The sequence below is a fragment of the Uranotaenia lowii genome, chromosome 3 (genome assembly GCF_029784155.1).
Source record: "Uranotaenia lowii strain MFRU-FL chromosome 3, ASM2978415v1, whole genome shotgun sequence".
Classification (NCBI taxonomy): Eukaryota; Metazoa; Arthropoda; class Insecta; order Diptera; family Culicidae; genus Uranotaenia; species Uranotaenia lowii.
The window spans coordinates 362,909,594-362,923,248 of NC_073693.1; the positions used below are offsets into that span (position 1 = coordinate 362,909,594).

Here is a 13,655-nt window from a genome sequence, read left to right on the forward strand (position 1 = left end):
TTTTTGTCATTTTTGTCATTTTTGTCATTTTTGTCATTTTTGTCATTTTTGTCATTTTTGTCATTTTTGTCATTTTTGTCATTTTTGTCATTTTTGTCATTTTTGTCATTTTTGTCATTTTTGTCATTTTTGTCATTTTTGTCATTTTTGTCATTTTTGTCATTTTTGTCATTTTTGTCATTTTTGTCATTTTTGTCATTTTTGTCATTTTTGTCATTTTTGTCATTTTTGTCATTTTTGTCATTTTTGTCATTTTTGTCATTTTTGTCATTTTTGTCATTTTTGTCATTTTTGTCATTTTTGTCATTTTTGTCATTTTTGTCATTTTTGTCATTTTTGTCATTTTTGTCATTTTTGCATTTTTGTCATTTTTGTCATTTTTGTCATTTTTGCCATTTTTGTCATTTTTGTCATTTTTGTCATTTTTGTCATTTTTGTCATTTTTGTCATTTTTGTCATTTTTGTCATTTTTGTCATTTTTGTCATTTTTGTCATTTTTGTCATTTTTGTCATTTTTGTCATTTTTGTCATTTTTGTCATTTTTGTCATTTTTGTCATTTTTGTCATTTTTGTCATTTTTGTCATTATTGTCATTTTTGTCATTTTTGTCATTTTTGTCATTTTTGTCATTTTTAGCGTTTTTGCATTTTGTAAATTTTGTTATATTTGCAATTTTTGATAGTTTTTATATTTTTGTCATTTTTTTAACGAAATTTTGGATGCATCAGCGCGAATTGGTATTGGAGGTAACATCCTACCTTGGATCGAGTCTTATTTGGTGAATAGACAACAGTACGTGTCTGTAAATTCTGTGTGCTCGGCGCCCTTTGAAACGTCTTCCGGAGTGCCTCAAGGCAGTCACTTGGGACCTTTGCTTTTCATTCTTCTTATGAATAATCTGCCGGACTCCCTTTCGGATGCTTTCGTTTTGATTTACGCAGATGATGTGAAACTATTTTTGCCAGTAAAAAGGATAGAAGATTGTAGAAAACTTCAGAATGATTTGAATGTGTTCTCTGAGTTTATAATCAGAACCAAGCTGAAAGTAAACAATTCAAAATGCGCAGCAATATCTTTTACCAGAAGCAGTACTCCGATCCAGTTTACATATTCCCTAAGTGGCGAAAATATTGCAAGAGTTACCTGTGTTAAGGATTTAGGCATCAAATTGGATTCTGGATTGAGCTTCAGGGATCATATCAGCAGTGTAGTAGCAGATGGGCTTGCTTTGTTCGGAGTCGTGAGACGTTTCGCTGGAGAATTAAAGGACCCGTACACCATCAAAAGCTTATACGTTAGCTTAGTGCGATCGAGATTCGATTTCGCGAGCACAGTTTGGAGGCCCATGTACCAAACACACATAAACCGAATGGAAGCTGTTCAGAAGCGTTTCGTCAAATTTGCAGTGAGGAATCTTGCCTGGGGAGAGAGTTTACCGGAATATGAACATTTATGTTACCTGCTAGATTTGGACCTGTTAGAAAGTCGGCACCGCATAAATGATTTAACCTTTTTTCTTAAGGTAGATAGAGGAATGGTGGACTCAACGTTTCTATGTTACCGCTTGACAGCGAACACAAGCACTTTGACATTAAGGCGTCGTAGGCGTTATGCGCTTGACCATCGCAGGACGAATTACAGCCGCAACGAACCAGCTTTCCGTTTTATGAGGGAGGTGAATAATATTAACAGTGCAATAGATCTCAATTTAAGCATCCCGACAATCAAGAAGCTCTATGTGTTATATTTAAGAAATCAACTCTATGTAAGATAATTTTTAAGTAGTTCGGATGACGGGCTCGGCCCATATATCCTTAATAATAAATAAAATTTTTTTTTTTACAATTTTATCAATTTGAATTTTTGACATTTTGGACTTTTCATTTCTATCATTTTTTACATTTATTAATTTTTTCACATTTTTGATATTTTTTCCAATGTTTGAAATTTTGATATGAATGATTGTGTTAAATTGAAGCTTGGTTTGTACATACAAAGTTGAATCTTTATTAATGAAAAATGGTTTGTTCATGATCATGATAACTGCGTTACAATTTAGAAAAAAAGAGTGTACAACAATGTGTCAAAGTGTGGGCATTAGAAAACATTTGAAAAACCTTTAGAGTCTAAAAAAGTTAACTTGAAGAATCGTGGATAGCGTTTCAAAAATTCCATATTCCCGTCACACAGTGGGAAATTGCTGGTCATCAGTCAAAATTTGTTTTGAAACTGACCATTTCACAATATTTTTAGTTTTTTTTTTCTATAATCTTCAAGTGCTTCATCAAATTACTACGCATTATCATGACAATTGATTTCTCTATTATTTTTCAAAATTTGGATCTCCGACATTTTTTTTTAAAGTGCGCTATATCGAATCCCTCTATAGCATCGATGCACCGAATCTTTTTAGCGTTACAGAAAAAAGTTGTTTGAAATACAATACATTACAAATCTCTTTCTTCAGATATTGGTAAATAGAAAAAGGATGAAAAATTCGTTCTCAGCATCACAACATTATGAAACTAAAGGTTTTTTTACAATTACAAGTATATTTTCTTGCTGAGAAAAACGAGAAACTAAACTGAAAATTGCATCTTTAAGTTGAGGAAAAGGTCGTTCAACATATTGAGAAGCCGGAATAGGTCTCATCGGTGAAAGAGGGAATTATCTTTAGACCCGGAGCTAACAGGAGCCACATCAGCCGATAAGAAACAGAAAATTCTACATCAAGTGCCGAAAGCGTTCCAATTTAAACGAACAATTATAACTCGTATCCTTTACAAATTGGTTTTGGTTGTTTATTTAGCAGCACATTTTCTGAAGCACTTTTTGTTTCTTTTATAAATTGTTTGGTTTAATCTTTATTATTTTGTTAGATTTTAGTGAGGAAACCAGTGAAAATACGTTTTTTTTATAGAATTGCTTTTTTTATAACTATTTGAAAATATACCTTATGGTGGATGAAACTGGTGTTTTTTTTATAAAATTATATTTTAAAAATCAAATTTACACTGTGAAACAGCTGTTTTTTTTGTTTCGTTGATAAACCATGCACTGTATAAATGATACATATAGTTAATTTACTATTTAATGCTACTTTTCAAAAATCTTGAGTAACAAAAAAGATATAAACTTTCAAACATAATAAATTCGATTTGTTTTATTAGTTATTTTTCAAGTGTAGAAAATGTGCTGCTCTATAGTCTGTTCGATTAATTTAAGTTTGATATATTTTTTAGATCGTCGAAAGGTAAGTGTTTAAATTTTTTTTTTAATCAATATCAACGTCTCATTCTATAATAGTGGTTTAAGAAACCAAATGAAGACAAACGCATGAGTAACTAACTTCATGTTATTAATGGCAAAAGTTGTGATGTGTCTATCTGTATCCGGCTCTCCGGTGTGAATTTTAGATTTTTAAGGCTTTGATTTACTACTACTTTAATTGAAAGATGACTGGATCTTTTGAGAAATATGTACATAGAGAATCACTCATCATGGAAACTTTCATGCGTGTTTCCTCAAAATAGCTTTCATGCGTTCGTACCTCTTTGTCTCTAAGAACTTGAAATACTTATCGCTTACTCAACATAAAAGAGTTTTTAACATTTTTAACAAATAGAGGCACATTTTTCGATGATGAACATAATTGGTTGGATTTTTGATTTAAAATGGTCTTCATTTTTTTTGAGTCTATCATAGCAGTTTGATCATTCAACTATAAAACTAGTCATAGGAGATTGTCGAATGGTAAGCGGTTCTTTATGAAGCTCGTAAAAAAACTGTAAGAATGTAATGGGATCAGGTTTGCGTGGTTAAGCATCTCCCGGAAGTAACGGAAAATGCGTTTGTTATTGCTTTTTGGGAATCCTGCGCCAGAATTGATGGTACGGCCAATTTCTTATGCATTTTTAGATTTGATAGTAGATTTGATTCTTTAAAAAAGTATTCAAAGAAAAAGTTTCAAATATTTATTTTGTACCAAATACAGTTTAAGCTATGAATTGTCATCAGACATAGAGAATTACAGACAAACACTAAAAGTTGGATGATTGGAATGAATTGAATAATGTAGGAATCAGGAATTGTGCAGGGTGAGAACTTCATGTTAATTGATATATTGATAGCACGGTTAATATATTCGAATACTGTGATCTTCGTTTGTGCGTTTGTGCATTTTATTTAGCATCCTTTTTATAGGTTGTTGTTTTTTATATCATTAAAGCTATTAAGAAAATGCCCTATGATCCTGATACAAACTTTGTGGAGTTTTGAATCATACTTCAATCAAGTCTATTTGAAGTATTTTTTTAGTAGTTTTTTTGTATTAAAGCTCAAACGTTTGTTGCTTGAGCTGGGAAAAACTATGAGAGCATATTAAAGTTTGATAGACAATATGTATTGAAATTTGCACTCAAAATAAAAAGCAATAAGAAACAAGAATTTTTAGAGTCCCTATATAGTAAATTTTTGTTGCTGTTAAACTTAACATACTCATGCCTTTTTATGAACTAATAGGAGTTCGGAAAATAATTTTTGTGTTTCATCGTAACACTAGTCAAAAGTGTCTCCCAATCAATTCCTTAAACCCCTCTCCCAACCAAAATTGTTTTGCTAGGATGCAGAGGTAACCTCGGTCCTAAAGCACAAAATAGATCTTTCATCCTTTTCTCTTTCTTCCAATCTATCCATTGACTACTAGGACGTGGCCGGCGCCGTTATTGACGTTAAAAGAGAGAGCATCAGTTTTGTGCAGTGTGAATGAGCTGCTAATCCCAAGCACCATTCATTTGACCTCTGAACAAAATTGATGGCCTCGGTCAATCACGGAGTAGCAACCATTGGCGACGTGGAACTTGTTCTACTGAGCCACGCCAGCGATCGTGGAACTTGAAATGATTGTTATCATAATATGTTTTCGGAACAAGCAATTCATAAATTTTCTACAACCATGCATTTCGAGTTTTACGGTTCAAGGTGGATGTGAGTAGTTAATCAAGCTAAGCTAAGCTAATTACAAGTATATTTTCTTGCTGAGCCATCCTTTGTATGAAGCCATCCTACTGTGCGTCGCTGAAAGTTTAAAAATTTCGTTTTTTAGTTTGAAATTCAAGCAATATTTTCTCATTCGATCTGGGTCATATTTTGCATAAAACTTCCAACATGTATCATACATAAAATGAAGGATTATTGTGAATAATTGTTTAATGACTTGAACATCAATGATATTGGTAAAAAAATTAATAAAGTACATGAAAAATGCAACAATGCTCACCTCATCATATGTCAGTTGAAAAACTTGTATCGAGTCACAACAAAATGCTGAAGATGTCTGAAGATTCCAAACTTATTTATATTTTCGTTCGAAAAATGCATAACTCGGAATGGTATTTAAACAAACAATCTGTAGGTTACAGTTAAATTAATTTTATCTGCTGCCAGATTGATAGGGCCCAGATCCACAACAGCAGCAGCAGGGAACAATGAATCCGAAATCTCGTTCAGAAACCGACCCATGTTTGTCATCAGCAGTAAAAGTTCATCAAAGCGCAGATCCAGAGGAAATGACCCCAAAAAGACCCACTTCACCTCACCAAGCTCTGTTTCGCGCTTGCGATTCGAGGATGGAAACAAAAATGGTATTTCTTTCTCCCGGTTTGTTCGCCATTTATCAGATTGATTTGTTAAACAAATTCCCACACCTTATTTATTCAGAATGGCGGTGGCGTCGCTGCGTCTTCTTCATCCATTTGGGTGAATTAATTGTGAAAGAGGAAAAATTAACGGCAAAGCTCAACAACTGCCGCCAAATTCAAACAAAGACACAGTCGGAAGACCCTAACCCGTTTCCAATTGCGCAAAACAAGATGTTGTTCGGATTTGCTCTTCAATGCTTTCGAGTCGCGCCGCGCAGTCGAAAGCTCGGTGCTAAAAGATTATTATTAATCCATTGTCTTTTTCCTTCTGGTTGATGTTGTCTGGTTGATTTTTCGCCGCGTGGACCAGACGTGTTACACTTAACTCTTTTTTTCTCCCTCGACTAAAGCCGCTAAAACCAATGAGTGTGAATCACACCCCCTTGGGGTCTCCTCTGGGGCGCCTGTTTTCCAACATGGTTATGGCGGCGAAAAACGAGGGACGCTAAATTAAAATAGTGCAGGCCGCTTCAGGGTTTCGATGCGCTATCGTCCAAAACCGATCTTTGATTCAAGCAGCGCGACACCATTTACATTAATTTAAATTTTATTGCGAAGGCCCCATTTTATTTTTCTGCTCCTGCTGAAGTGGTGGGCTTTTGGCGATGTTGTTTTGGAGGGCGAGAAAGGAAGAAGATCGCGGCATCTCTAGCGCCTTGGGAGTCATTGAACCTCGGAATGACTGTAGTAAGGCTGAGTCATCGCACAGATGGTCTAGTTGTGATTTAATTATTTTTGTATTATTATTTATGCGTCATCAGATTGAATTCAGCTTTAAATAAGCTCAACAGTAACGAAAATCTTTTTATTAATTAACTTCAACCAAATTCACTGGCATCAGTAAGCATTCTTCTACCATGGCTCCGTTCCGTTTTGAAGACACTTCCATGTAAAGCCTCCATTCTCCCGCAAACATCACCGGAACTCGCTTCCCCAATTGACCGAGTTCTTTCATATTGAACTCCTCGACGGACTGGAAGAAAAGAGTCTTTCCGTAAAACGTTTGCCCTAACTACTTATGAAAGCTCCGTTGCCTTACCCCAGCTTTAAAAGGACATTTGTTGTTTTTGAAGGCACTGGATATGTTGTACCAAGGTTCCATAGGATCTTTCATGGCAGTGCAAAAATCTAAAATCAATCGACTTGCAATGGCATTGTTCCAACGTCCTCTTTCTCGTCGCATCGTTCGAAAATGAATCTGAGAAAATACAAAATTTCAACAAATTCAAACCAATCTACTGAGAAAAAGTTCGAACCCAATCTTACCCGAATAGGACTATCATATTCCTCCAGAAACTTGAACTGTCCATTGAGAAACATCATGCCGTCTTCGTCGCGGCGAATAATCTCCAGCTGACTCATGTCGACCGCACCCAACGGTTTTCCATTGCCACAATCTTCGAATTCATCACTAGGGACGAAAGAAATTCGATTCTGGGGAAAATTTTAAACTTACTGTACATCCTAAATCCATTCGATTGTGCCAACGAATCAACTTACGAGTAAAACTTCCGGGATTATTAAAGTAAATAAGCTTAGTTTATAGTAGGAGAACATTGTTATTCACCAACTGACAATTATCTGCAGACTGATGGAAATGAATAGGATTTGTTGGAATTTATGAAAATTACATGGTCATTAATTGGAAATTAATTTGTACCGAACATGCAAAGTCCTACTTGAGTTCAGGTGGAAAAAAACAACAGTTATCTGATTGGGGAAAATGGCACGTTTTATATTCGGTGGAGTAGTCGAGGGGCCTTCGTTTACAATGTAGGAAGCCAATAAACAAAATTTTAAGGTGGATAGACCGCTTAATTCAATCAATGTATTATTTGGAATCGTACAATACAAACTTTGCTCATGTACCCTATCAATAACAGATTCTGTACACTTTAATTAAATCCAATTTACAAACAAATGTGAATTGATGAAATGAGATCTTCCAACATTATTTGCATGGATGTACCACTTTGAACGTCATAAACATGTAACACGTTTCTTTTCTGCTGGACTAGCAGTTGATAGCACACGTGAACTCAAATTTCAGGGTCTTGGCGTTGTGCCAAACGATGTGTGCCAAATTAGCGTATATCGATTCGGGGAGATTTTAACATGGTGTGGGAAATAAGGGCAAAATGAGGAAAAAAAATTCTTCGGGGGCTCTCAATGAATGAACTCTTGAAATTTTAGTTTTGCCTCATTTCTTTTTTATGGACGCAGCCTGAAAGCCCAAGAAAAAAGCTCCCGAGTAAGACTGCTTAAAACCGCTAAATCTCTCTTGTTTCTCATCCCATTTTTACAAAAATTCTGGTTTAAGAAACCTTGTAATGTTACTCAAATAAACTTTTTTGTGATTGATCATTTGGTATTTGTTTTTAGACTGAGTCGATTTGGGGTCATTTTTGAATTTCTCATACCCTGGGGTCTAAAATGCTTCGTCTTGGTCATAAACTCATTCATGACTTTTTGTAGAATTTTTAAGTAACGTTTACATGAGTAAATATGAACTTTTAGGTTTGTATGGGAAAATTACAATACCTCGCTAGGCACCCTGCAGGGATGTCAAATGAATTTATTGTTTATCAATGTGAAAAGACATATCCCCATTCAACACCTAATTTTTTTTTTGCCTAATAAGATGCGAAGTTACGACCTTCGACAAAGTTGTGCAGCGGAAAATGTCCTCAAAGAATTTTATAAATTGGCACAAAAACTGTCAGCTGGCTCGGTTCCACAGAAGAAACTAAAACGATGTTGATTTTTCAGAACAAAATATTCAATTTTCCCATACAAACCTAAAAGTTCAAATTTACTCATGTAAACATTACTTAAAAATACTACAAAAAATCATGGATGAGTTTTGGACCAAGACCATGCTTTTTAGACCCCAGGGTTTGAGAAATTCAAAAATGACCCCAAATCTACTCAGTCTAATATGTTATACTTCTAAGACAATTTTCATCTACAACATTTCAGTTTTACTTTAATCAAAGTCTAACAAAATAAAAACGAAAAAAACGGCTTGGGAAAAAGACTGTAGATCAGCTATGGAACCCTACCTAACTACCAAAGGGTCCGCCGCCGATTGACCGACACATAGGGCTGATATAATAGACCTCCAGCGACTTGCTGCCAGCCGAGATTCTCGTCAACTGTGTGGATTTCAGCGGCTAGACTACGACGCCACGAGCTTCTGGGCCTGCCTCTTCTTCGATGCCCATCTGGATTCTAGTCGGGCGCCTCTCTGGACATCTCGTTTTCATCTCTTCGAAGCGTGTGCCCAATCCATCTCCACTAACGTTCCCGAATATCGAGTTCTAGCGCCTTTTGATGACACCGGCGATAAAGTTCCACGTTTGAGATCCAGTTGCCGGCCACCAAACGCGGATGATGTTCCGCAGGCAGCGATTCAAGAAAACTTGCAGTTACGTTTATGATTTTCATGCGATCTTCATAGTTTCTTCTGCAAATTTTCTTATAATAATAAGATCTACAACTTTTATGACATCAAATCTCTAAACTAATTTTTTTGAATTTTTTTTTGTTTTTATTTCCCTTCCTTGTGGAAATATCACTTTTTTCTCCAAAAAATTGGATGGATCATCAACAAATATGAAAATGTTGCGAAAACATCAAATGTCTACCAATGTCAGCACCTCATCGTACGTAATATTCGACAGGACTGGGTCCAGTATCAACCCTTGCAGTACTCCAGCTGTAACATCCATTTGCTGAAATCCTGCGCTCGTCATGTATTGTAGCTTGCGTTTCTGGAAATAGTTTTCCACTAATTTGCAGAGATATTTCGGTATCCTCATTTTTATGAGCGAACAAGCAATCGCTGCCCAGCTGACCCTATTGAAGGCGCTTCGCACGTCCAATGTTACTACCGCACAAAAACGGTCCCCTCTTCTTGAGTCTGGCTTTATCAGCCGTTTCGATAACAGTTTGAATGGCGTCCTACTGGGCATCGCCCTTTTCGAAAGCCGAATTGATTGTTGGACAATCGGCCTTCGCCCTCGGTGTACTGCTGGATACGATTCAAGCTTTCTTTTTCCAGAACCTTTCCAATCGTATCCAGTAGGTATATTGGCTTGTATGCCGATGGGTTCCCCAATGGCTTTCCTGGTTTGGGCAGCAGAACCAGTTCCTGCCGTTTCCAAACCTCTGGAAACATCCTTTCCTCAGTACAAATTTGCAGTGACGATCGGAACATTTCGGGAATTTGCATAATCGTGGCCTTAACTACAATATTAGGGATACTACCTGGACCGGGAGCCTTTTCCAGATGAAGGTATTTTGCAAAGTCAGGCAGTTCTTTCAACGATATTAACTCCTCCTCGCTCGTATCCCAGTCGTACGGGACTTGCGGCCAGCTATTCATATTATGTTGAAGGAACAGCTCCCTCGTTATTTCCCTCAGTTTGCCTGTAGGCATCACCCCATGGTCGGTCATTGGCATCAAGACAAAGATTCCACATGCCTTTGTACTCTCTTTAATAGCTTTGCAGAGGTTTCTTTTCGCATTTTTTGAAAAGCGGCCTACGTTCGTCTCTCTCCGTTTGAATTCGTGCTCTCTGCATGTTTCGCCTAGCGCGAAGGTAGCTGGCACGCAAATTCGCGATTTTCTCAGTTCACCAATAAACTGGTGAATATTGGTGTTTACGATTAGCTCTCCTCGTCTTTGCTGCGTCATGTCACAAGCACTCTTACCAACACGATAGCGGATCACAAAGTGCTCGCTATGAGTGTAGTCCTTGCTCACTTTCCAATAACTTGTCGTTCTGGGACTAGCAAATGTTATATCTATAATCGATCCACGTCCCTTTCTATGGTAGGTCCTAGTATAACCTACTTTCACTAGGTCCACATTGAGCCTTGCAAGTGCTTCAAGTAGGCTCTGACCTCTTGCGTTCGTAAGGGAACTACCCCATTCCTGGGCCCACGCACTGAAATCCCCCGCGATAATAACCGGGCTTCGACCTCGACTATCTTATCCATCGTAGCGCTAAATTTCTCCAAGGGCCACCTCGGTAGAGCGTAGCCGCTACAAAAGAAAATTCCATTGACTTTGGCTATAACGAAGCCTTCCACATTCGATGAGATCACTTCTTGTAGGGGAAACTTTCCTGTCACCCCTATTGCGGCGAGACTGGCACTATCAATCACCCAGTTTGTGCCATTCAGGGCTCTAGAATAGGAGTCTGCTACTAACGCTTTGTCTAGCTTTTCTTCTACCGCCAAAATCCCAGCCCTATGCGTCGGTCAATTGGCGCCGGACCCTCAGGTAGGTCGGTATCGAAATCAGTTGGCTGACAATTCCCTTTTCTTTTAAGAAATTACAACCACAAGCTTAAGACAAATGCACAAAAAGGATTCAAATCATGCTCATAGACTTTAGGAGAGAATGAGGATTGATCCCTGGGGATACTTGATTCCTTAGCTATATCTCGAAACTGGAATGTCGTACAAAAATCAAATGTTCTAGAAAAATGTGCCAAATGGAACAAAACAGCAATGGTTGAAGCTCAAAAAATTTTAAAAAATTAAGTTTTTGGGTTATTGAACTTTGTTTGAAAAATTTCACAAAATGTGACATGAAGATCTTTTTTCATCATTTTAAAATGTTCCTAACATGGAAATATTATAATAAAAATATTTATTCCAATACACCAATCTTTCGAGTGTAATATGAACTTCAAAATACAATGTTTCCAAAGCGATGGAAAACTCCTAACTTTTTTCAGAAAAAGTTTTCTAAAATGTTGATTATGGGTACAATTGATCCCTAATATTTGGGTACAAAAGATTCCGGTGTATTCTTCTTCTCAATGGATCGTGGTCATTGCTGATTACGAGATTACTAACATTCATCCAATAGCTAATGTTCATCCATCAATTATCTGAAGAAAAGGGCTAAAATAATTGATTTTCTCTTGTTTATAGAAAATTGCGCCCGTAAGTATGCAATGTCATAAGGGTTGAGAATATGCTATAAATTTTTTTTTGACAATTATAGATTGTGAAATGAGAACGAACATGACCAAAATAGTCAATTAACATTCTATCGTGGGGTTTTGTTTGATTTTTTCCATGGATTAGGGCTTCCTTTAATAAAGGATCAAGTCTCCCTTAACTTCAAAAATATCGCAATTTTTTTACTCCCACGAAAATGCTTCTAGTTCATCTACAGGTTCAAGTATCGTTCTAATTTTAGGAGCATAGAAACTTGAAGTTACACGCTGTCAGAAAATGTAAAAGAGTGCGAGTTGCTAATTTTTTCCAAAAAGATATGGTGAAAATAAGAAAAGGGGAACCAGTATCCCCACTCTCCCCTACGTATCCGTGTAATTTATCCGTCAGTTATGTGGAAGTAAAGTAGTGACTACCCAGGCTTCTATAATACACTGTGCTCACTACAAGACACACGTAGAATCGATATTATGCAGCAAAATCTTAGTTTACGTGAAAATTTCCGTACCTAGACATAATTTCTAAATTACTTTGGGTGTATGTTGTAAGACTGGGTGGTAGCCAATCGGCAGATTTACGATGAACCCCTAATGATCCCTAGGGTCGGCAAGCTTACACAAAACTAAGTTGCAGGGAAATTCGGGAGAGCTAAAGAAAACTCCTCTGATAAAGTTCGGTACCGTTTAATGATGCAGTTTTGATCACCCACCACTTTCTTAACTTAGCTAGCTATCCTTATTCCGTGTACTGATTCCTTCCTTGACGTCGAGCTCGGGTTCGGTGAGGTCGGCTTGGAAGCTGGCTGGCTCTAGCGGGTCGTGTTGCTGTACCCGGTCCCACCTTGGGTGCTGAACCGGGCACTGATGGTCCTTGGACGGCAAGCAAGCGGCGTGGATGCTGAGTACCTGACCCCACCTTGGGTGCTGAATCAGGTACGAGGGTAAGTAGCACCGGCCACGTGGTCGGTCGATGTTATCGGTGGCGCACTAGGTCCTTCGACGATGAACGGAGCGCGTGGCGACGTCGTACCTGGCCCCACCTTGGGTGCTGAACCAGGTACGGAATTGAGTAACACCGACGGCGGTCGGTTGAGGTTGTAGAGCGCTGTGGCGCTCTCAGGGCTCGGTTGATTAAAAATCAATCCGAAACAGCGGGGTCCTGGTAAGGTTCAGGATCAGATTAACATGGTATTTTTGGCAGGGGCAAAATGGCGTGGGGTTACCTGGAGTTCCAATCAAAAGCGACTCGAGATTGGCTTTTCCTTTAGGAATCTTCTGCTGGTGGTGAATCCTGTTCTTTTTGGAATCTTGCTGAATAAGTCACCACAGTTCAAATTTTATAAAATATTGATATGATCCTTCAGTTGATTTTGGATCGGTTCTGTGCGTTCGCGAGCTATCTGCAAAGTAAATGGTCATTTACATTTTGACCGGCTCTGACCCCATTCGCATTCATTGCCCCCGTCCCGCGCTCGTTTTCGCTTCGCCCTATCGCACGCTTCGCCTTTTCGCTTGAAGACTACGGCTCACATCTCTGCACTGCGCTCTGGTGGTGGGTTGTTGAACGACCACTTTTCGCCCGGTCGTTCTCCTGGTTAGCGTGGCTTGGTGAACTGCTTCACCAAGGAGAACCCCTTAACCCCCACAAATAACACTGCAACATTTATTTAAAAAAAACTACAACAAGATCACCGCGGCCTCCTTCGACTGACTAGCAACGCTTACAATGTACAGATGAGTAAACACTAAGGTTTTCTTTTAGCGGTTTAATTTTGCTCCGTTTTTCTAATACGGCTTCTTTTTACACTGTTTTTTTTTGCCATGGGTACGGTTCATCAGCACGGCTCTTGTGAATCAATATGTGAAAAACGTAACGCGTAAAAAAAAACCTGTAGTGTATACGAGTCGACCCATTGCATTGGTTCCATGGACCCAGATTTGCTTTGGGGGGACCAGTTACTGGCAAAAAACTTAAATATCA

The 13,655-nt window shown here is 37.9% G+C and overlaps 1 protein-coding gene across 1 annotated transcript; it reads right to left on the reverse strand.

The window, feature by feature from the left end:
- Positions 1–6,507: 6,507 nt before the first annotated feature.
- On the reverse strand, positions 6,508–7,281 carry LOC129754031 (uncharacterized). The gene is made up of 4 exons (XM_055749887.1): positions 7,200–7,281; positions 6,966–7,133; positions 6,739–6,897; positions 6,508–6,672 (listed from the first exon to the last, which is right to left on the reverse strand). The coding sequence occupies exons 1-4, from the start codon at positions 7,254–7,256 to the stop codon at positions 6,508–6,510; spliced, it is 549 nt and encodes a 182-aa protein (XP_055605862.1). The 5' UTR covers positions 7,257–7,281.
- Between the last annotated feature and the right edge of the window lie 6,374 nt (positions 7,282–13,655).